Here is a 25157-nt window from a genome sequence, read left to right as displayed (position 1 = left end):
AACAGTTGTTTTTGTGTGAATCTATGGCCGCTTGAATCGCCGTGGTTTTTTTTGCTTACAAAGAACATATTTTATTAGATATCAAAAATAAATTATGAACTTATTAAAAAAAAAAAAAAATCTTATTAAGGAGAAAAACTTATGGAGTATGAATATAGCCAATGACTGTTCCTGGAGCCGGCGAAATATTCTAAAAGAGAGGGTTGAAGCAAAACACATTGTATTGCATCAAATTGGAGATGGAAAAAGCACATTATTCTGGTTAGATTCTTGGCACCTAGATGGGATTTTGAAGGAGAGGTTTCCGCAAGCTATGAAATATAACTCGACTTGCAATCTTGGCAGCAAGCTTTTGGTGTTCATTAAGAATGGAAGGTGGTATGTACCTAATCATATTAGGGTACATGCCACTGACATATTTGAAAGAATGGAAGAAGAGGTGAGCATCATCAGTGGGGAAGATACGATAGTGTGGATTGTTTCGAACAGGGGTGGGTTTACACTAAAAGATACCTACCACAGTATAAGGGATACAAAACAACAAGTAGCATGACACTCTATTGTCTGGTATACCAACAGGATTCCGAGACACTCTTTTATAACATGGATGGTGTTACAGAAGAGCTTGAAGACATTATGCAGAATGAAAGAGAGGAAAGTGGTGACAGATGACACGTGTATTTTCTGATGGCGGGAAGTGGAGATTGAAGAGCACTTATTCTTCAATTGTACTTTCGCTCAAGAGGTATGGAGTAAACTGTTGAACGAATGTGGGTATTCAAGGATCAAAGCGATCAATTGGGAGGAAGAAGTGAAATGGGTAATACTGGTTATAGCTGGGAAAGGATGCAAGCAAGATGAGTTCAAGCTTGTGTTTAATGGATTTTGTCATTGGATTTGGAGGGAGCGAAATAAAAGAATGAACAGCGAAGTAAAATGGGGGTTAGCATTGTCTTCAATGTAATGAGCGATGTTAAGATGAAGTTGAGTGTAATGAACTTAAAGATGGAGGATGGGCCCAAGAGGGAGTGGTTTGCTTATCTATAGAACGTGGATATTATGAGAAAAAAGAAAAATAAGATTTTTTGCAGATGGGAAAGGACACCTGAAGGTATGCATAATGTGAATTCAGATGAGACTATCCAAGGACAGCAAGGGGCATGGGCAGTTGTGCTCAGAGATGAAAGGGGAAGAGTCACGACAACAGCAAAAGGAAAGTCAGAATATAACACTATTGCTTTGGTGGAACTTCAAGGCGTGGAACAAGGTATGAAGTTAGCAATTGCGCAGAACATTAGGAAATTTCGGGCACAAACAAATTCTCAAAATGTAATAGCTTTTATACAAAAATTTGTTTTTTTATGGGAAGCGAACAAGATGATGAGAAGCATTAGAAGAATGGAGACAGAGCTGGAGGAGTTCAGTATAGTCTACATTTACAGAGAAGCGAACAAACTAGCGGATTCTTTAGCTAATATTATTCCTGATGAGGCATATGTAGATATTAGTATATACTCTTTTTCTAATGATGTTATGAAAATTATAGATGATGATGTAATAGGAAGAGAGTATGAGAGATTGTAATCTAGTTCAGAAGCTTTTTATTATGAATAAAGGGGTAGGGGTCCCCGTTAACAACTTCGCTTGCTGATAAAAAAATAAAAAAATTATACAAATGATTTAGAGGACAAGTGCCGTCTACAAATTGTGCTACAAGTCTTTTCTGAATGACAAAACCAATCGTCCTAAAAACAAATTTGTTTGAGCCAGTTGCCAGCCTCATCACATTGTTGTCCATTATTTTTTGCTCTCTCCTAAACAACTCAACAACTTTCGTGGTTCTTCACTTTTGTTGCAGCTGCACTATTTGCTGTTTGTCCTACTCCAAATACACTGTTACCAAACCCTACCATATGAGATAATCCTGTAACGTCGACACATGCATGTTTTTCTTTATACCAATTAAAAATTAAAACATCTGCCAGCCGAAGTGTCTATTTGCCTTCTCTAGGGTCTATAAGGAAGTTAATGGGAGCCTCTTTCTTCATGTATACCAACTTGTCAAACCACATCATACAAAATATCCCACATATGGTCATACTTGTATTTGAATCCAGAGAAGTGCTTGCATTGTGCTGCATGGTTTCAAAGGCGACAAGACAACTATTACAGTGCATGGTTTCAAAGGCGACAAGACAACTATTTTTGCACATTGGACAATTATTATTTGTATACAAAGGGATTATGAGCCTATAATGGAGGATGACACATTTTTTTTTTGCCAAATTTATCCATATATACTTGGCAGCTTTGCCACTTTCTTATTGCCATAAGGTATTCGACCGCCCTCTTATCTTTTTGGAGGTTAAAAGCCATTACATAATTCTCCATCTCTTTCACCATGACCCAGAACAAAAGTTAGATGGAATTATACATGATTTGGTTGAAACTTTTGATGCATGTTCTTTATGGCAAATATGAAATGGAACTTGGAAAGGTTCGAAGAAAATAGGGTGCACCCAGGCCTTTTAGTTCACTGCCCAACGGCAAATATGAAATGGAACTTAGAAAGATTCGAAGAAAATATGGTGCACCCAGGCCTTTTAGTCCACTGCCCAACCCATAGCCCATTTGGCTCTGGCTTGTAGCAAATTTTGTCAACTTAGAGCATCTCGAATCGGAAGTGTAAACCATATAGTATATTAGTATGTAAATTATACACCTCTAACTTTAAAAAAGACACTCCCAATAGTGTGCATACCGTATGTTAGGTAACAGTTTGTAAACTTGTTGAGAAATTTTGCACCTCGATATACACGACTTAAAAGAGACGATCGACATTTGGTCTCACGTCTGAGTGTTAAAAACGAGTCGGACGTTTTTCGAAATGACGTTATTACTGTGTGTTTACATTTTTTTAAAAAATATTTTATCAGCAACGTGCTGACTGTTTTAATAGATAGCAAAAAGACAACTCGTCTTGGACTCGACGGAAGCTGGCTTTTACAGCTAGAGGCACATTGCCATTACATACTGTGTGTTTAGATTAAAAGGTCACATTGGACTACAAGACATGATAACTTTTTAAACTTGAGTATTATCACACAAAAGAGAGAATTGAAACAAAAAGTCACGATCCAATGTGATGACTTTATAAACTTGAGGGAAGTTGTACAGTATTTAGTGATGGCACGTCATTCGTCATTTGTAATGATTGTTTAGATTAGAAACACAATAGTACGACGCCCGTGAGCTTAATTTACTAACTGCGATCACTCTTCATACAACCCATGTGAAACTTGAGGGGAGTTGTACTGTATTTTTTTCCCCGATAATCTCCAGTTTTACTGAATTTAGTGATGTCATCCCGTCCATTTTTAATGACGTTTCGATTATAATGAGCCAATGACGTCTGCGATCACTAGCTAGTACGTTGTTTTATACTAGGGTAGGACATGTCCGTGCTTTGTGGCCCGCGAAGGCCGCTACCCTGACACTTGACGCGCCTATCCGCTGTCCACAACTATTTTTATTTAAAATGAGTCCATATTCATATTTCCAAATTCATAAAGATCCAACCCAACAATCTAAAAAAGTTCAGCCCATTGTTAATTTTTTTGTGTGGGATGAGATGAGGTGAGAAAGATTTTTTAACTCATTCCATAAACATTTTTTAACTCACCCCTCATAATTTTTGGGTGGCTATGCCAATCAAAAAATAATAATAATAAATTGGTGGCTATGGTTAGGGGTTGCCGACCACGCCTCACCTTATGATGTGGAATCTGTCATCCACTTCTTTCTGTTTTATTAGATATTAGATAAGATGACACCCGTGAGTTTAATTTACAAATTGTCATCACTCTTCGTCAACCTATGTGAAACTTGAGGGGGAGTTGCGCCGTATTCAGTGTTTAGTGATGTCATCATGTCCAATTTTAGTGATGTTTAGATTAGAAACACACTAGTATGTAGTGGCGGAGCCATGGGGGTCATGGTACACCCTAACTCAGCTCTAGATTTTGGCTAACCTACTAGTATACTGTTTGTAAAACTGTTAAAGTGACACTCTCTGTACTTCACTTGACACCACACCCACTTTTGCTTGAATTCTCACTTTTGCCGAGTAAAAGTTTAATTTATCGCAAGAATTAGAACTATTAGGGGTCTAAAAGTCATTTGGTAAAAGGTCTTTTAGGTTTTGGTCTTCCTAAATAATGGGTATTTGGGGTTTGGTCTTTGTTTCAACCCCCACCTACGTGGCAAACGTCCATTAGTAGGAGTCTCTATTTTAGTTATTTAATCGACAGGGCTAAAGCCCAATTTGCAATACCATGGATCAATGTACAGGCCTATTAACTCATGTGTCTAAGGCTGAACCTTAGCCACATGGCTTGCCACTAACGTACATTAATTTATGTCCAAATTCGTTTATTATCAAAAGAGATAATTATCAGTTGAAAGTTATAGTCTATCACAATTACTCAAGCTACAAGATTACTTGAGCTACAAGGACTCTCTACTCTACCTATATAAATACCAAACTATTTTTCATTCAGAACTACGTTCTTGAGACTTGATCCCATTGATAATTTGGGTACGTAGGCAACTGCAAGGTACAGTCTCATCATTCCCCCGATCACCATCATTTTTCTAAATTACTTTTCTACGTTCTTTGTCTCTTTTATCAACACTTGATGTTTTGATCATATTTGGTTGAAACATAATTGGCGCCGTCTGCGGTTCTTATGCAAAACCGACGATCACGTTCTACAAAAGTTATGACGAATACTCGATGAGCCTAAGTTCTCGATGCATTTACTGACGATCATCGCGAATGTGCGGTTCCAGGTCAATCTGGCGGTATCGAACTACTCCCTCCTATTCCTTTTCAACATCCGACAGATACCAATTCGGCTACCGCTCCACCGATCGCCAAATTATTCAAAGATGAAGTTATTGCCTCGGCGATTCTTCGTCATCTGTTGCGGATAATGTCCGTCATATGTCTCGAGGCATTCTTGTATTGAAAATATTACACTGGCCTTGTTTCATGCTGTCAGACGTCTTAAGCTTATTTCAAAGAAGGATTAATCGAAGTTTATACTTGTCGAATATCCGTTCGCGCCAAGTTTTTTCGCAACGCCTACTGGATCGAGTCGCAGAATGGAAAAGTTACCTTAGCATTTACAACATTGTCTCGACACTCATACAATTAAACGAGACAAACTTTGGTTTAAGCTAATGACCGATTTTCTTATTGATGATATTCCTATGTCGAAGCATTACTCGATGAGAAAAACATTGATCTCTAATTGTCATTACCTCCCTGGGCGATGACTTGAAATATTTATCGGATATATCGACTACTTGCTAGATTTACACCGATAGTTAAGCATAATAAGTTTGTCTCCTGGTCTTGTTTGTGTCATCTTGAAGTCAATGAAGACATAATTGAGAGGTCTCTACATTGGGGATTTGACGCGTCAAATAATATGGTCGAAGTTCGAAACCGTCATTTGTGGTATATAATGACAACTCTTCACCGGGGCTTACTAAGTTACGATTAATTATTCTAAGCTAGTCGTTAGCCAATTTGAATGATAATATCGCGCTCGCAATGATAGAATGAACGTTTATTTAGACTTCGTTCAACGAATTGCATGAAATTTTACATCTATCATTCTTTGACAAGATCCCGTGGTTATGATGTAAGGCATCCCGATTCTATCGCATACTTATCCGTAGAAAATCAAGTCGTCCATCAATTTGTTATGACAACACCGGATTAACCACTTATGTTGTCGATGATTCTAACGAGCTTGGCAATCGATAATGTCTCGGTATCTATCGGCGACGATCATGCACCGACGATGCTCGAATTCCCGGGGTGAAGTCTCGCCACATAGCAATGACCCAATGGTATTGGTGGCCATACATGCCAAAGGATGTTAAAGCGTTTGTCCGAAGTGTGTGCCTTGTCAAACACATGATATATGATATGGGTCAACTTCTCGCGATGAAGCGTCATCCAATCTATAAACCTTGGTCATTTACGAGATGGGGCCTTGACATTTTTGGTTTATTTCCGACAACCCCTGACAATGTTCATTTCTTGCTCGTCGCAACAAATTATTTTACTAAGTTAGCGGACAAAATTAACAAGTTGAACGAAAAACTGGACAAAAATTTGCTAGTCTGTTTCCAGTTCAATTGTTTCTTTTCTGTTATTATCTTTGCACTTTTCAAGACTCGGTAATCAATAAAGAAGCAGTTCTTTCACTTCAGTTCCAATGGTATGATTTTGGTTCTAGCGAACCTTATAATCGCTCCGACAAAATCTGGCGAAATTACCACGTTTAATTTCGTCAGTCTAAGTTGAACGCTTTTATGCTCGCTTAGTCGTTACTATTGCTCCGACAAAATCTGGCGAAATTACCACGTTTAATTTCGTCAGTTTAAGTTGAATGCTTTTACGCTCGCTTAGTCGTTACTATCACTCCGACAAAATCTGACGAAATTACCACGTTTAATTTCGTCAGTCTAAGTTTGAACGCTTTTACGCTCACTTAGTTCGTTATAATCGCTACGACAAACTCTGACGAAGTTACCGCGTTTAGCTTCGTCAGTCTAAGTTTGAACGCTTTTTACGCTCGCTTAGTCGTTACTATCACTACAACAAAATCTGGCGAAATTACCACGTTTAATTTTGTCAGTCTAAGTTGAACGCTTTTACGCTCGCTTAATCGTTACTATCACTACAACAAAATCTGACGAAATTACCACGTTTAATTTCGTCAGTCTAAGTTGAATGCTTTTACGCTCGCTTAGTCGTTATTATCGTTACAATAAAATATGACGAAGTTACCGCATTTAGCTTCGTTAGTCTAAGTTTGAACGCTTTTACGCTCGCTTAGTTCGTTACTATCGCTACGATAAACTCTAACGAAGTTACCGCGTTTAGCTTCGTCAGTCTAAGTTTGAACGCTTTTACGCTCACTTAGTTCGTTACAATCGCTACGACAAACTCTGACGAAGTTACCGCGTTTAGCTTCGTCAGTCTAAGTTTGAACACTTTTTACGCTCGCTTAGTCGTTACTATCGCTACAACAAAATCTGACGAAATTACCACGTTTAATTTCGTCAGTCTAAGTTGAATGCTTTTACGCTCGTTTAGTCGTTACTATCATTACAATAAACTCTAGCGAAATTACCACGTTTAATTTCGTCAGTCTAAATTGAACGCTTTTACGCTCGCTTAGTCGTTACTATCGCTCCGACAAAATCTGACGAAATTACCACGTTTAATTTCGGCAGTCTAAGTTGAATGCTGTTACACTACGACAAAATCTTACGAACTTACCACATTTAATTTCGTTAGTTTAAATTGAACGATTTTACGCTCGCTTAGTCGGTTACTCGCGCTATTTCAACATCTGATGAAGTTACCCCATTTCGTTTAAATGGAGTTAAGCGTCGAGCATTTTTTCGCTTAACTCTAATTTTACCAAGTTAAGTTAGCATTGGGGGAGTTTTCTCTACATGGGGGCGTCTCGTTTTATTTCATTTCAACTACATAAATCAACAACATTGTCAGTTTTCCACAGAATTGCACTCCCGCAACTTAATTGTGTCGACCATCGACGCGGCCTCGTGTAGTCGCTGTATCTGTCACCTTCTTTCCACCTCACCAAGTCTGCGATCGCCATCGAAGTCTTCTTCTTCGATTATTTTTCGCCTGATAGTGCGGTCGTTTCTACTTGCAAAAAAAAAAAAGGTCAGATTGCTGAAAAACCGGATTTACTAACTCCACAAGGGTGAACCGGTCGATCAAGGCAACACCGGTACGGTGCCCTTCCTTCCCCGCGCCGCACCGTATCTTGTTTGGTTGTAACATGTTTTGTATATACCGGCACCATTAGTATCGCCTCACCATCTTCTCCAAAGCCAGGTCTTGAGGGGGTTCACTCAAAATAAGAAAACCAAAGTGAATATTTTTCGTCACCACCTATGTTCGACCTTTTACCAGCCAAGGTCTATAAACAAGAACTATCAAATATTGTCAGTAGCAAGAACAAAGGCAAAAGATATTTGATGGGACAACGAGATTGAAGGCTTATGAAGGAGTTCCTCCTCATTATGATAAGGTTAAGAGGATGATCGAACCTGATGTTGCAAGTGGATTTTATTCTGTCTCATGAAATTGTTGTATAGTGTCGCATGTACTCCAAATCATGACTCAGCATATGTGTTTCAACTTCCTATATACGAAGATCGAGACGAGATACAGGACTTATTATCTTATCTCATTCGTTGTGCGAGACTTTTGAAGTTTGGTCTCAAATTCAAACAGAGGCAATTTTCACGCAATCGTCAATATACGATGAAAAATTATACAGAGACGAAGTGGGTGACTATCAGTTTTAAAACCGTATAAATAGACAAGTACAATACTCATCCAAAACAATTTAAGATATGGTGGGAGACTCAGTGGTATATGTGTTATCTAATTCTATTATCCAAACCGACTTAAGTACTAGTGGGATTCTTCTCCAACTCCAACTTCATCTCTACTCTCAATTCTTATCTCATCCGAACACTTTGAGTCCGATTAGTAGCTAACTTCCTTTGATTACTATTATTACTAAACTGCCCCTACGTTTAATTTTCAACGGCATAATCCAAGTATCGCTATTCCGTTGGCACGCATCGTCGAATTCAAATTTCGTATTATTACGTGACGCGTTCAGTACAGTTTTCGCCAATCGAAAACTGTACATATTTTATTTTATTTCTGTGCATTTTCGGCCATCTTTTATTTAACTACATTGCGTCCCGTATACGTTAGCTTGATATTATTTCGTTCCCGATAATTCGCGAATTTTTTTCGACAGTCAATTTTCCAATTATTTCTTTTCGTATGACACTTTGTTATACATTCCGCTTACTCTTTTTTTATTCGAAGTTTTCATTGATTTTTCTTCTCTTCTTTGCCATGTGAACTTCGTTCGCATGCCAAAGAGGGGGCGGTGTTTCGACCCCCACCTACGTGGCAAACGTCCATTAGTAGGAGTCTCTATTTTATTCATTTAATCGACAGGGCTAAAGCCCAATTTGCAATACCATGGATTAATGTATTGGCCCATTAACTCATGTGTCTAAAGGTCAACCTTAGCCACATGGCATGGCTTGCCACTAACGTACATTAATTTATGTCCAGATTCGTTTCTTATCAAAAGAGATAATTATCAGTTGAAAGTTATAGTCTATCATAATTACTCAAGCTACAAGATTACTTGAGCTACAAGGACTCTCTACTCTACCTATATAAATACCAAACTATTTTTCATTCAGAACTACGTTCTTGAGACTTGATCCCATTGATAATTTGGGTACGTAGGCAACCGCAAGGTACAGTCTCATTATTCCCCCGATCACCATCATTTTTCTAAATTACTTTTCTACGTTCTTTGTCTCTTTTATCAACACTTGATGTTTTGATCATATTTGGTCAAAATAGTCTTCACTAATCGACTTATTAGGCTTTAGTTCTCTTAAATCATCTTGACCAAATAGTCAGCTGACTGTTTGTGTGCTGTTAGTCAAAATGATTTAGGAGGACCAAAGCCTAATAAGTCAATTAGTGCGGACAAAACCCCAAATACCAATTATTTAGGAGGACCAAAACCTTAAAATCCCAATAAATTAAATTACTCACAATATCACTAGCTGGAATCAGAATTGTCCTGATTATTTGGAGTTCTCATGCATTACTGAATTCTTTTTAACAACTGGCGAGAAACAAGAAAAAATAGCAAGATAAGGTTTGGCGGTGCTGAGAACCATAGAAGAACACAGTGGTCTTGGAGAGGAGATATTTTTCGAAGGTGATGAGATTGGCCTAGCAGACTTGGCCATGAGATTTTTAGCTCATTGGTTTGGAGTGGTAGAGGAAGCAATAACAACAAAGATTATGGAACCTACCTCAACAATTTCAACGTTTGTATGCATGGATAAAAAATTTCAAGGAAGTTCCAGTCATTCAAGAAAACCTACCTGATCGTGATAAAATGCTACACACTTTTTTCAAATGGCGAGGGAGAAACTCATCAAATGGCATTCACATGATACTTCCTTTCTAATTTTTATATGTGCACCAAGGGAGATGCTACTAGCATCCTTTTGAATCCCAGATCCTATGAGTTGTTTCTATCACTCTCCACCTCAGTGCTACTACGTGTCATGTAGTAGGAAAGACGTGTTTTGATAGTTGGTACTATGAATAAGTTAATAACCACGATTCACGGTGAAATTTGTTGTTAATCATTTATAAGAACTGAATGTGTGCTATCTATATTGTAGCTAGTACAAACCCTGATCTTATTAGCAAAGTTGTTTCAATTATGGAAAAATCCTTTTATCATTAATCTCTTTAGATTGAATCATTAACCTCCAGACAATCAACTTATTGCAAGTAGACATCTAATGCATTTGATAAATATTTAAATACGTAGACTAGCCAATCAATGAACTCTTCATAATACAACTTTAGACATATATAATTGCTACAACTGAAGAGATCAATTGAGAGACATAAATATGATAGTTAAGTTATGGAACATATATGAGGTTACTCACAAGGTGGAATCAAGATGAGACTTTCCGTTGCATGCCCTCTTAAAAGTGATAGGTGTTCAATATTCACCATGATCACTAAGGTAAACAATGTAAGAACTCACTGCTGCAATGAGTAAGAGACGCTTTCTTATATGCACCATTTCTCTTGTAATCTAGTCGAAAATAAGTGAAGAAAGAAACACTTTTGATGTATAATTCATCATTTTTTAGGTTTTGGTACTTCTAAATAATGGGTATTTGGGGTTTGGTCCGCATGAATAGACTTGGCTTTGGTCCTCCTAAATCATTTTGACTAACAACCTACAAACAATCTGATAAGTCTAATAAGTCAAGATGATTTAGAAAGACCAAAGCCTAATAAGTCAATTAGTGAGGACCAAACCCCAAATACCCATTATTTAGGAGGACCAAAACCTAAAAGACCTTTTGGTAAACTTCATTATTATCATTGGGGAACAAAAATGGTACACATTGACTCAAATGTAAGGAATACAGTGAAAGAAAGTTAATACGGTCATAGTACGCTTGTGATTTTAATGCTTGCATGCTCCTTTAGCTTCAATTTAAAACTTGAGATATTTATCAATCGAAAAAAAAAGGATAAAAAAAAAAAAAAAAAAAAAAACTAAGATAGTTAATAGTTTACAACTTTACAATAGACAATTACACACCTTATTTGTAAAAACTACATAAATTGATGAGCTTATAGTTTTTTTAATATAATATGTTTAGTTTTCTCAAAATATTTATCCGTTTACCATGGTTTTTTATACCATGCATGGTTTATACCACGCCCCTTTACAAGACGAGTTAAGAGCTAATATTTTGTGGATATACATGATCTACTAACTATGGATAACTACTCCACCAAAATTCAACTCATTTGGGAACCTCTAACCTAGTTAAAAAATGTTGCCAACTTTGAATTTTTTTTAACGACCCATATTCTTCAATTTTGCAATCATTTTTTGACATTGTTAAACACCATCAAATAAGATGAAATTTTGTGGAGGTAATTTTCATGGTTTGTTGGGCATATCCACAAAACAATTAGGTTATAGTTCATCTTGTGGGTGAAGTTGTGGGGCATGGTATAAACCATGGTCTATTGATCCCCCCACCCCACACACACAAATATATTTTTTATACCATAGTTTATACCATGCTACACAACTTTACGTACAACGTGAATGATAACCTAATTTTTTGTGGATGTGTTCAACTAACTATGAAGATCGCCTCTACAAAATTTCAACTCATTTGATAATGTTTAACTATGTCAAAAGATGATTGCAAAATCGAAAAATCAGAGTTGTTTAAAAAAAATCAAAATTGAGAACGATTTTTAACTAGGTTAGAGATTTCTAAATGAGACGGATTTTTATAGAGATGTTATCAATGGTTAGTATATCATATCCACAAATTATTAACGCTTAAATCATCTTGTAGGGGAGAGGGTATAAACTATGGTATATAAAGTATGGTAAATGGAACCTGCTCGTATACATATTGTTTAATCCTATAACTTTTTTCTCTCCCAATAATGAGTCTTAGAACATAAGATAATGAGACCTATAACATAATTAGTGATTCACATTCCAACACTTTCCAATTGAAATAGAAAATTCAACCGAAACAAAAAACATAAGCACAATGGACACAATATTTTAGTTGCGTAGAAAATTTGTAGTGACGCACCGGCTCACCCTTGAACAAATTCTTGGCTCCGCCACTACTAGTATGTTGTTTTATATGCCACCCGTGAGTTTAATTTACAAACTGCTATCACTCGATCTCCATTAGTTGATCACCTACGGTGTAAATCTCAACTATACGATAAGGTGGGATTGCGGATGTAAAATTCTAGTGGCTCATGTATTGAAGGAAAAAATGGACGTTTTGTACCATGAACTTTGTTGCTTTTATCACTTTGGGCCAATAACTTTTTTTTTGAGCAAATTGGGCCATGACTTTTCTTTTTTGTATCAGTTTGGGCCACCGTTACTATTCCGTTACTGAGCATGTTTATGTGGCGTGCCCGATGTATATAAGTCTGACCAAATGCTCATGTGTCACCGTTGAAGTGCACACCTAATTGCTGGTGATGTGGCATCGAAATTTCAAACACGTTGCACGTGTTTTGAACTTGAAATTTCACACAAGCATGATGTTGCTTGTCACATAAACGCCACATCAGATTTTGTTAGTTGTCCATTTGAATACCAACACGTCATCTTCCGTTAACACACATAGACAGACGTTTGTACACATAGGCAGCTGTTTGTACACATAGACAAATCTTCTAATGGAACTATACCGGTGGCCTAAATTGATACAAAAAAGAAAGGTCATGACCCAATTTGTTCAAAAAAAAGTTTTTGGCCCAAAATAATAAAAACAGCAAAATTCATTGTACAAAACGTTCATTTTTTCTATGTTGAACTGTTGAAGTGTATATTATCTACACTCTCCATTTAGAAGATGCCCTAATAAGATATTGCTGGTGGACCCTTCCGGAAAGCAGATAGACTTGTTATACCTTGCCTCGTAAAATATTAACGTCTATATAAATGAGGGCAACTCTGCTTCTATAAGACGAATTTAAGCATATAAGAACACACCTTGCAATATCGACACAGAAGCCCAACATGACTATCCAAAACTCTTCGCTAGCTCCAGTGCTCTTCTTATTATTTCTTTCCACACTTGTCAGCACCTCTCTTGCAGCTGGAGTGCCAATTTCAATCTATTGGGGGCAAAATGGCTACGAAGGTTCCTTAGAATCAACATGTGCAACTGGAAGATTTGCTTATGTTAACATAGCTTTCCTCAATGTATTTGGAAGTGGTCGTACCCCAGAGCTCAATTTGGCTGGTCATTGTAACCCCTTAAATAATGGTTGCACCTTCGTTAGCAACGGTATTCGAAGTTGTCAAAGCAAAGGAATTAAGGTAATGCTTTCCCTTGGAGGCGGCATTGGCAGTTACTCAATTGCCTCTGAAGAGGATGCCAGACAAGTGGCTGATTACTTGTGGAACAATTTCTTAGGGGGTAAGTCTACATCGCGCCCCCTTGGAGATGCAGTTTTAGATGGAATAGATTTCGACATAGAATTGGGCTCCACAGAAAACTGGGATATACTTGCTAGGTACTTATCGGGACATAGCACACAGGCTAGAAAGGTTTTATTGACCGCAGCTCCACAATGTCCCTTTCCTGATGCACATTTAGGCCAAGCGCTTAATACTGGTTTGTTCGATTATGTATGGGTGCAGTTCTACAACAATCCTCAGTGTCAATATAGTCCTGGTAACATTTGGAAACTTATAGACTCGTGGAACCGATGGACTTCCACAATTCCGGCTAAGAAGATATTCATGGGTCTACCGGCTGCTCCTGGTGCAGCAGGAAGTGGCTTTATGCCTCCAAATGTGTTAACCAATGAAGTCCTTCCAATTATTAGAACTTCTAGGAAGTTTGGTGGTGTTATGCTTTGGAATAAATATTTTGATGATCAAAGTAACTTCAGTTCAAATATATTGAATCGCGTCAACCTGTTGCCCTCGGTGTACCCGCATCAGGAAGTGGCTTCATTCCTGCTCCAATTGTAAAGACTTCTAGTAAGTAAGGAGGTACGGTGTTATGCTTCGGAATAAGATGATCAAAAGGCTGCAGTTCAATATAATAAGTAGCGTCTAAATGGTCTTGTTTGGCTTATGTCCAATGAATTTCTGTACCTCAAGTTGTAAATATTATTATGAATAATGAAAACAAGGTTTTCTCGTTATAAGAAAGTTCAACACTGTGGCAGCTTTGCAACAGTTTTTTTCAAATATTTTGCATAATAGGCTGTAGTCCAATTTTGAGTGCCAAGAATTCAGCACACATAGCCAGTGTTTAGAAAACCGGACGTAGTTAAACTGGCGAACCGGTTGAACCGGTTCAGCTCTAAACCGGATCACCTTTATTCATTGTTCTTTTTGAAAAATTGATAATGTGGGGAGTTGAACCTAACACCTAAACCAGACAGTCGAAACTCCAAACCAACATACTACTATGTGTTTCTTATATAATAAATTCGTTTTGATATATAATACCAATTCATATTGAATTAAAACATGTATTTATTCATTTTATTATTGTAATTATTAAAAAATTTGCTAAATAAACATCAATCGGTCCGACCGAGTCGAACCGTGGTTGAACCATTTTAACAAAAAATTGGTTCAATCACCGGTTCGATTTTCAAAACATTGCACATAGCTGTAGCATATGGTATTGGCATAGCAACACCATCATGAACTTACCGGCATTACTCTAATCACACAACCAACACCTGCAGCTTCATTATTCAACACGGATCCATTAGTGTTTAGATTGATCCAACCAGGAGAAGGTGGTGTCCAACCAATGTTAATAGTGACTTTGTTTCTCCCAGACCTTAAATTACCTTCCTCAATCTTATTTATCAGCTCCACCAGTTTCTTCATTTTGATAATATATTTCAAAGGATTTTGTATTCTGCTATTAAACTTGACTCCATTTTGGAGTAAGCCAAATGAACCACAAAGTAGTTCCCATGACCATGAAAAATTGCTCGGTATCCTCCATATCGAAGAAACACTTCACCATCATATTTATCCAATCATACATGTTGGTATAACTCCTAGTATAAACAGTGGGCCCCAATTCCCCATAACCCCATTAACTTTCCAAGAAAGTATTTAACTACTTTTGTTGATCCGCCAACAATGAATTCTTCCATCTCCATTAACGACCAGTAAAAGCTTCCCTTCTATGAGTTCTATCTCACCTAAGGAGTCTCCCCACCTATTGTCGGTCGCACCGCATTGTTCATCTGGAGTTTGTTCAACTCAAATTACTGGAATTGAAGAAGATGTATTTTTTCGAATAAATCAAAATGTCATTCAACTTGAAGATGCTTACATGTTGGAACACAATTAAACCAAGAACTTCAACTCCTTTCTTCTTCTTAACTTCTGTTTTAGTATCAAAACCTCTCATGTCCACATTTCTCACTCTCTCCAATTCAAGGTTCCGGCGAGCAGAGAAATATTCTCCTAACGGTTTAATTTTACACGTGACTATAGTATTGGTCATGAGAAATGCTTTGGTCAAAATGTCAAACGGTAAAAAATCAAAATGAAATTGAAACTATTCGTTGTTTTTTCGAATAAAAAAAAAATGTTACGTTACTTTTTTTGGAACCAAAATTAAAGTTCCTTTGTTTTCTTTGGTCATAATCTCAATTTACATTCTTTTTTCCCCACACTCCATCTCCAAAATCTCCCCACAATATTTTCATTTACCATGGCTTGCTTCTTCCTCAACTCTCGTCATTGGAAAAAAGTACCCAACAAACCATGGCAGTCGAATCAACTCAACAATCCAATTATTTTGATACTCTCTATCAAGAGAAGTGTCAAATTTGCAACTCAAGAAAACATCTTGCATCGTCATGTAAGTATTTGAATGTAAGGTGTCCTAGAGCACCAGGGTGCAATGGTTATATGCTCATAGAAGATGGTGAAGAACATAGATTTTTAAAATGTATGTATGATCCATGTCCTGATTTTAGTAAGATATATAAAGACTTTGGATTGTGCAACTGTTATGGCAAAGAAGATCATTGGGATAGGTATTGCCCCTATGCAGAGACATGCTCAAATGGTTGTGATAGTGTTAGAGAATTGAAGAAGTTTGCGCACCTTGAAGAAAAAGGTCTTGATCTATTGAAGTGCCTAGTGTGTGGAAAATGTGAGTGTTTGGGTGCTGTAAAGGAAAATGTCAAAACTTTTAAAACGGATGTCAATATGTAAACTTCTGTTTTTATTTTAATTTGAATGTGTTCAATATGTAATGTGTTAACCTTTTAATTTGAATGAACTTGTGTTATTTATATTTGTTTTCTATGAATAGAATATTCGTTAGTTTAATTAAAATATATAATAAAAGAAAATTTAGTGAACACATTTTATTGAAGATATATATAACTAGGAAAAACACACATTTAACATTTGTTGCACGAAATTAAATTACAACAACTTACTCAACCTCGATTACCCTTAATGTTCTATATATGCTCGACGAAGTCGTTTTTAAGTCTATCATGCTTAGACTTTTAGTGAACTCGGGCAATCGCCTCATTATAGCATTCCCAAGTAGGTGACGCATTTGGTTGCTCTTCTAGACCAGGAATGTACTTCCTTATTTTGTAATTACGCTTCTTATTTCTCATAATCATATTATTGTGCAATATGATACGTACTCTGATAACAGTATCAATTGCCTCCACATGCCATAATTTGCAAGGTTTCTTTAGAATTGCCAAACAAGATTGCAAAACCCCAAAAACTCTTTCAATATTTTTCCTTGCAGCTTATTGTTTCATTGTATAATATTTCGCCATTAGAGTTGAAGGTTTTTATATAGTTTGTATAAGTGTGGCATAGTTTACATTGATATCATTAGCTAAATAATAACCAATATCGTAGCTATGACGATTTCCCTAAAAATGAACCGGTGGGGATGTTCCATTGAATACGTGCTAAAATAGCGAGTTATCCAACACATTGATGTCATTGTGTGACCCTGACATTATTTTGATCAGCTCCCAAACGTGCGTTTTATTACCCTTACATTACTGCATTACAACCCTTCTTACGCATAATGAAAAGATAACTCATAGCTTGTATTATCTTTTTCAGGTTATAGAGTAATTCAGACCACTAATCATAAAAGTTGCATCTTAGCACCAAAGTGAGTCTTATTTGCGCTTATTATGAAGACTCGAAGATGCTATGAAAAAGTGCTGAAAAAGTCAAAGTCAAAGTCAAAGATAAAAGGTCAAGGAGTCCAAACCAGAGAGCTGAAAGTCAAGTCCTTAACTCACAAGACCAGAGATAGATGTCCTTAACACAAAAGAAGGTTTTCTCTAAAACCTATCTTGATTAAGAAGAAATCAAAAGGCAAAAGCATAAAACAAACTTGGTGAGGTATCTCAAATGTAATGGGAGAGGGCAAATCATTTACTTTTTGTTATTTATTTTCAATCTAGTTATTTCTTCAAGTTTTTGTTCTTCATTCAATCAAGTTATTTACTTCAAGTTGTTTTTCATTTCAATGAAAGTATTTCTTTCAATGTTTATGCTTTCAATCAATCTTTCAATCAACTAGTCTTTTCTAATGTTCTTCAATACAAGTAAGTTAGTAAAACAAGTCCTAAAGCTAAGTACTATACATTTTCTCCTTCAAGTCTCCCTTTCATCCAAGTTCTAAACAATTTATGGTGAACCTCATTCAATATCTTTTGAAGACTCCCACAACTACAACTTCATATTCCAAAGAAAGAATGCCAGATCCATGTGTCTTCACTTGCAACAACTTCATCAAGACTAACTTATGAGTATCCAACACGATTAGTATAAGCACATTGCCATCTTTTTGGACAGTTGCACCAATGCCAATGCATGCTATCAATACTTCCCAACATACCACGTCATCCACGTTCGACAGAATGTGCAAGCAAGCATTATGTGTCTGCCTTATTTGGCCTTCGCAAGTAAACTGGACTACACATTTTGATGATTGCATCGCAGAAATGCCTTAACGCATAGTTACCCACCTGCTCGACAACATTTAATTGATAGTCAACTTGATTAGACACCGAACCATAAGCAATGCAAGAATGTGCACGTACAATATCAATTACCTTGATCGAAGGGTCTATCCCAGGTTTATACCAACATTGTTAACTCGATTATGAAAGTAATCAAAATTACTCTTAAAATCAATGAAGATGCGAATAAATAAATGTTTCTTCATACAAAAATGCAGTTCAAAATTGTCTTTGAAAGCAACATTCTCCACGAAGTAGTTAGATTTCGGAAGAGATAGAGTCGGATCATAGTTTCTACACTTCATCCACTATCCGACTGGGTTTTGAACCACCATGCGGTTCCTTCGTAGTGGTATGTGCTTGTGCTTGTGCAAGTATAACCAAATTGTGCTTAATAAAAGGCATGACATTGTTAACCAAAACATGTGTTGGTGGAAGGTTATTATGGCATGACAAGGTTATCAAAGGTTTTGAAATGGAATTTGATTTGTCTACTCGTTAGAAAGCTATTGTTGATTGCTTGAGGTCAGAGCACACGAAAGACTTTCTCCTTGTCATTCCCATGGAAGGTCTTGGACAGAGCGCATATCATCGGTAGAGTATCATGCATTTGTCCGTTATTACCTCATGATCCCATTGTATACAAATGGTGACTGTTGTCCTGTGTGTAAAAATAGTTGTCATGACGCCTTCGGGGACCATGCAGCACAATGCAAGTACTTTCCTGGGTTCAAGTACGAACAAGCATGACTATGTGAGAGATGTTTTGTATGACATGGTTTGGTGAGCTAATATACATGTAAAGAAATAGGCTCCTATCAACTTCCTCACAGACCCTAGAGAGGGTGGATCGATGCTTCGATCTGCCGATGTCTTGATTTATTATTGATCTGAAGAAAAGCATGCATGTGTCGACGTTATAGTAGTATCTCCAATGGTATGATTTTGTAATGGAGTATTTGGTGTAGGAGAAATTGCCAATAACGCATATATACGTAGTGAACGTAGAGAAACCATAATACAAAATGTCGTGCCTGACCAATATATCGGTTTTGTCAATTTTCAATATTTATGGTATATACCATCCAATTAGTGTTGATATTATGAGGTTTGGAATGGCTGAAATGTTGGCATATTGTCAGATATTTCGTGATATTTTGACACATACCATTGGTAAGAGGAAGCCCAGACCAATTTTAAAAAATTCTTAAAATCAACTATTTTTGTGAATTCATACAAAAGATATTATTTAAGAGGAAATTATATAAATAAAAACATTAGACAAAAAAGCCAATTTTATTGTGAAAAACAGTGAAAAAAGAAAAAGAAATAACATTTTTAATCAAACATTTTCTTATTAATGGAACCAAACAATGGTGCAAAAAAATAAAAATAAAAATAAAATAGAAGTTTGGCTAAAATAATGAAACACAAAAAAACAACTCTAATTTATTGAATGAAAAGAAACAACCAAATTCAAAGAAAATGAAATCATGTTCACTTTTACTAGATTGAAAGACAACAAATCTCAAAATTTTGTTTGTAATATTATGGGTTGAAAATTGGAATCACTAATGTATAGATTGAGAAGATGGGGTTTGTGTGTGGATGATTTTCGTTGAGAATAGGGGGTTTTAAATAAGAGAATATAGAAAGAAGATAGATTATAGTGGTAATTGGTCAAAAAGGGTAGGAAGGAGTGCAAGTAGATTTGGGGGTGTTATGAGGAAGAAGAAGATAGAAAAAGGTTCTTGTTCAACACTCACAAGTTGATATGTTTAATAGTATCTTGGTAAATTTAATAAAAACCGTATATTTCGCGATTTACCACAATATTTTTCCGATAAGAGGAGTTTCTCATACCAGGCATTAAATCCTAATATTTTGCTGCCGGTTAGCCCGAACACCAATATATATCGCAATCTATCGAGATGTTTCGCGGCATTTTGTACTATGAGAGAAACACAAAAGAGAGTGTGCACGAGGCAATTAATCATAAGACCTCTAATTTATTTAATCATCGAGGCAATTGATAAGCCCTCTCATTTCGTTATGAAAGCAATTCATACGTCTTTCTTCTACAAATAATCATAGGCAATTCGTAAGCCCTATCTATTTATAGAGACATTTCATAAGCCCTATCTCGATCTTTCTTTAGTTCGTCATATATTAAGCAAACTCATTTTCCAGAGATTGCTCATAAGCCGTCTCAAGATCATATTGAGGCAATTCCTAAGACCTCAACAAAATTTATCCAAGCAACCAATACTTCATTTTAGATTTGCTAAGGAAAATACCTACAATGATCTCACAAGTTTTTATAACTTCAACTTAATCCGCGAAGTATAGGCAACTAAAATGCCCTAACGAGCATCTTCTGCTTCAACTTAGTCCGCTAAGTCAACGGTCTACGAAATGACCTCACAATCTCACAAGCAACACAAGTGCTTCAACAAATTGTAAACGTCTTACAAGCCTATCGCTTACAAGATAAAACCAGACCTCACGTCTTACAAGCCACAACGTTTCCAAGAATAAAAAAGATCTAACGTCTTACGAACCCAGTGCTTACAAGATAAGATCTATATCATGAAACAACATCATTGCTACTACATACCAAGCCATGACCCAACAAATGGATAACAAGTTGCGGACCCTAAATTAAGGTCCAGTGTATAACACCATCTACATAAGTTAGTAGTTACACACGGTTACAACTTGTCAGCAAAGTACTAGCTAGGCTACGCCCTAACAACACTCACGGTAAACATGCTAAACACTTTACGAGTTGGTTAAAACGCATTACACCATTGCTATCTACGTAAGATAACATCGTACAATGTACATACTATTATGAACGATCTAACAAGTATTTATTTCTTCAACTTAGCCCTATAGAGTCAAAGGTCTTCTAACGACCTCACAAGCAGTCAACGCTTTCTGACTTAGTATGCAAAATCTTAGGTCTTCCAAATAATGACCTACTTAAGTGAGTTGAGTAACCGAATGATATCTATATTCCTTCACAACGAGCTCAAGTTCATCTAACTGAAGGCTTGTATACTTCAACAAACTCGACGTGCGTCGCATCCGTCCATCATCAATGATAATTACTTCAACGATTACAAAAGCACATCTACTCAAACAACAAACAACCATCACAGTACAGTTCACAACGAGTTCAAATAATTTTTATTTCTCATTGGGCCGATCTTTGCAACAACTACCTAACGAGCTAGTATAGAGTGGGCTCTGCAAGTACATAGTATTATCCTCCTATCACAAGACGACATGTGGCACTACATGACCACATATGAGACATTCTTCATCACCAATAGGAGCATGACACGTAGCAAAAAAATTTACAAGGGAATGAGTTACAATTTGACCAAGCCATGGTTTTGTGTTTAATTGTCATCAACACAATTAAACACCAAAATGGGTATAGAGTAAATTACTTGATTAATGGTTGCATGGTGAGCTATTATGAGCCACCTTTATAAACCAATCTAGAGAAGCATACACAAGGTCTTCTCTCTCCCCACCTTCTCTACACTTTCACATGACTTCTTCCTAATGTCATTCTCTATTATCGCTTGCATATGGAATTGGATGCATTATAAATCCATTTTACACACAATTCGATCATCTACACCATTGTCAACTCAAGCAATATCAATATACAGCTCCACGAGTCCGAGGGCGTATGACGTACCTGCTTATTAGTTAGGAAACCTCGTAAAAATTATTTGGCTCATTCTCTTTTCTATTTTGCTAATGCATAATTTTTGTGCCTTTACAATTAGAAATTTCAAAATAATTTGATTTTTTGAAGATATCGTTTGTTTTTAAAAATTGAATTCTTCAGTTCATTACTCTATTAAAAGGAAAGTGGAGAAGTTGCTCCCTTTTAAGATATCATCTCTAAAGTGAGGAGATTATTGCCACCAAAATCAGCCAATCTTACATTTTCTGAGTGTGTCAGCAATCACAACTTTGTTCCCCATGTCAAATTTACAATAATTGTGCCATGACTCTAGGGCTGTGTTTGGTTCACAAAATTTTGTTTCAAGTGGAAATCAAAAACCCTGAAATTGAATTCAAATAATTCATTTAACAAAAATCTGTATTCTGGTTGTTATTTGAAAAATGGGACAGTCTGTTTTAATAAAGTTATACTTAGACCATTGGATCAAGGCCTGCAAAACATCGTAAAGGTGACTCCCCTCAAAGTTGAAAACAACTTCCTCTTTGTTAAAAAGGATGTTGAATTCCATTGTCTTGACCTCTTTGAAGAATCCACTTTCCATTTTTCTGTTTTCCGGAGTTAATCAAACAACAAGAGGATTGTACTTTTCTGGAAAACATTTTCTTTTCCACCACTTTCCTTGAACCAAACACGGTCTAGGTGTATAATGTAAACAATATCACAACCCACAGGTTTCAAGTGAGATTTTGATAAAGAAGAATAGAACTATACTATATCCTGTAAAGGGGCTTCACAATTAATGTCACTCTTTAAAAATACAAGGGGCTATTTTAATTGGGAAATAAGAATTCAATTGCCCACCCTAGTACTAGTTTAAACTTAGGAGTTAATACCAATTGAAAGTGTAAACTGTATAGCTAGTATATGTAAATTATACACTTCAAACTTAAAAAAGACACTCATCCTAATGGAGTGTATATATTGTATATGTTAACTAAGATCATATTTAATGGTGAGACCTCTTGAATACCAAACCAAACACCAAATTGGTTCCAAATTGGTGTTTGCTTTGGTGTTGTATTAAATGTACGTCGCAGTATTTCGAACACCGCACGACTTTTCGAACACCGCCTGGGCAAAATCATTTTCTCAATTCTGGAAAAAAAAAACAAGCCTCTATTGTGGGCATTTCTGTCGCGGTGTTCCAAAAGCAGCGGCTGTGTTGGGCTTTATTTGGCGTGGTTTTGGAAACATTGCGCGCGATGTACATTTGGTGCTCACTCTTTGATGTTTCCATTGAAGTTGTTTGGTGTTTATTTGGTTTGGTAAAAAAAAATTGGTGTTTTTCAGGTATCACCATTAAAGATGCTCTAACAGTTTGTAAACTCGCTGGGAAATTTTCCACCTGGATGCACACAACTTAAAAGAGATAGCAGGCATTATTTGGTCTCACGTGGAGTGTTAGTGTGTTACAACGATATGGATGTTTTTCAAAATGACGTTACTATTGTTCTTTTTCGATAATATGACGTTACTATTGTGGATTTATATTAAAATGTTGCGTCGGACTACAAGTAGGGGTGCAAGTGGATTTCCAAATATTCGAATCCCGTTGGAATTCGTATTCAAAAAATCGGATATTATCTAAAAATTTCGGATTTCGGATATCGGATTCGGATTCAGATAATTTTTTATGTCTTAACTGTTTTTTGATATTGTCATATCTGCATCCGAAAATATCTGATCCGATTTAAAAAATTAATAGTTATTATATATAATTAATTAATTATTGTATAAAATATTATATAAAATTAGAAACTAATAATATAAAACTATAATAACAAAATAATAATAATAAACTAGAAATATATATATTTGTAATAGTTTTTATAGTGGTAAAATGAATTATTCAAAGCAAATAAAATTTTAATTAATATTAATCTTCGGATCAGATATTATCCGATATCCGATATCTATCAGATTCAGATATCGGTATAAATTTTCGAATTCAGATTCGGATACAGACATATCCTAATCCAAACCTAACCGCACCCCTAACTGCAAACTTGCACCCCTAAGCTACAAACTCGAAACGAGGTGTGTGTTAAGAATTCCAAAAAAAAAAATAGAATTATGATACAATAGAGTTGAAACAAAAAGTAACATCCCACGTGACGACTTTTTAAATTGTATTCTATTTAGTGATGGCATGTCATTTCTAATGATGTTTAATTTGGATTAGAAACACACTAGTACCCCACGTCATGTTTTTAAACTTGAGGGAAATGGTACGGTATAAAGCAATGACACGCCATTTCTAATGACGTTTAGATGTTTAGATTAGAAACACGCTAGTATGTTGTTTTATTTGACCCCCGTGAGCTTAATTTTCAAACTGCTATCAGTCTCTATTTCTATTAGGTGATCAATCTCACATCATACGCTAAAGTGGAATTGCGAGTGTAGAAGTCTAGTGACTCCGATGTGTTCCCTAGATGGAAGTGTATATCTACACTCCATGGAGATGCCCTTTGTGAGAGTATTGAAAACTTGAAACAACAAATACTACTTATAACATGGGCGAGCTAGCCGAATTGGCTGTCGTTCTAACTTCCAACAGCCTATCGGACAATTTTATCCCTATTCCAGTCCTTAAATTAAATAAGAGAAGGGCCTAAATACCATTGTAATAGTTATTATATTCTAGGAGCTAAAAGGTATATTATAAAGATGAAACTTATTTTATTAATGGTGCGGGTTAACTTTTTGATTGAGTTGTCTCCATCAGTAGAAGCCATTTAGACAATTCTGTCCCTATTTTGTATCTTAAATTACAATAGAATTGAGTTTATATTATTCTAATACTTTTTATATTTTAGGGGTAAAAAAGTAATAAATAATTTTTGTGCTGCCTAATTGTGGCATAGACACGTGCATATTACTAGTATGCTTATATAGCGGCGTGGGGTGAGCCAACTATGGCAAATATATTTGTACCATTATTTTTATTTTATTTTTGGGTTTCTCTCTCCTACCGGGCGGCCACGCAACTTTTTAATATTTTTGGGTGGTGTTATATGAACCCACCATATTACACACAACACCCACTTAAAGTGCTTGTTTTGTTTGGACAATATTGCCTCCGTACATTGTTGATTATACCCACGTCCA

At 36.2% G+C, this 25157-nt stretch overlaps 1 protein-coding gene across 1 annotated transcript; it reads left to right on the top strand.

The window, feature by feature from the left end:
• The first annotated feature begins 13207 nt into the window (after positions 1-13207).
• LOC147518326 (hevamine-A-like) lies at positions 13208-14432 on the top strand. The gene has a single exon (XM_086590188.1). The coding sequence runs from the start codon at positions 13287-13289 to the stop codon at positions 14247-14249; it is 963 nt and encodes a 320-aa protein (XP_086446314.1). The 5' UTR covers positions 13208-13286; the 3' UTR covers positions 14250-14432.
• The last annotated feature ends 10725 nt before the right edge of the window (positions 14433-25157 follow it).

The sequence above is a fragment of the Coptis chinensis genome, chromosome 2 (genome assembly GCF_015680905.1).
Source record: "Coptis chinensis isolate HL-2020 chromosome 2, ASM1568090v1, whole genome shotgun sequence".
In the NCBI taxonomy this organism is placed as follows: Eukaryota; Viridiplantae; Streptophyta; class Magnoliopsida; order Ranunculales; family Ranunculaceae; genus Coptis; species Coptis chinensis.
Note: the sequence above shows the minus strand (reverse complement) of the source record. Positions and strands in the feature narration are given on the sequence as shown.

Coding starts and splice junctions, on each gene's coding strand:
- LOC147518326 (XM_086590188.1), top strand. CDS start 13,287: ATGACTATCCAAAACTCTTCGCTAGCTCCAGTGCTCTTCTTATTATTT.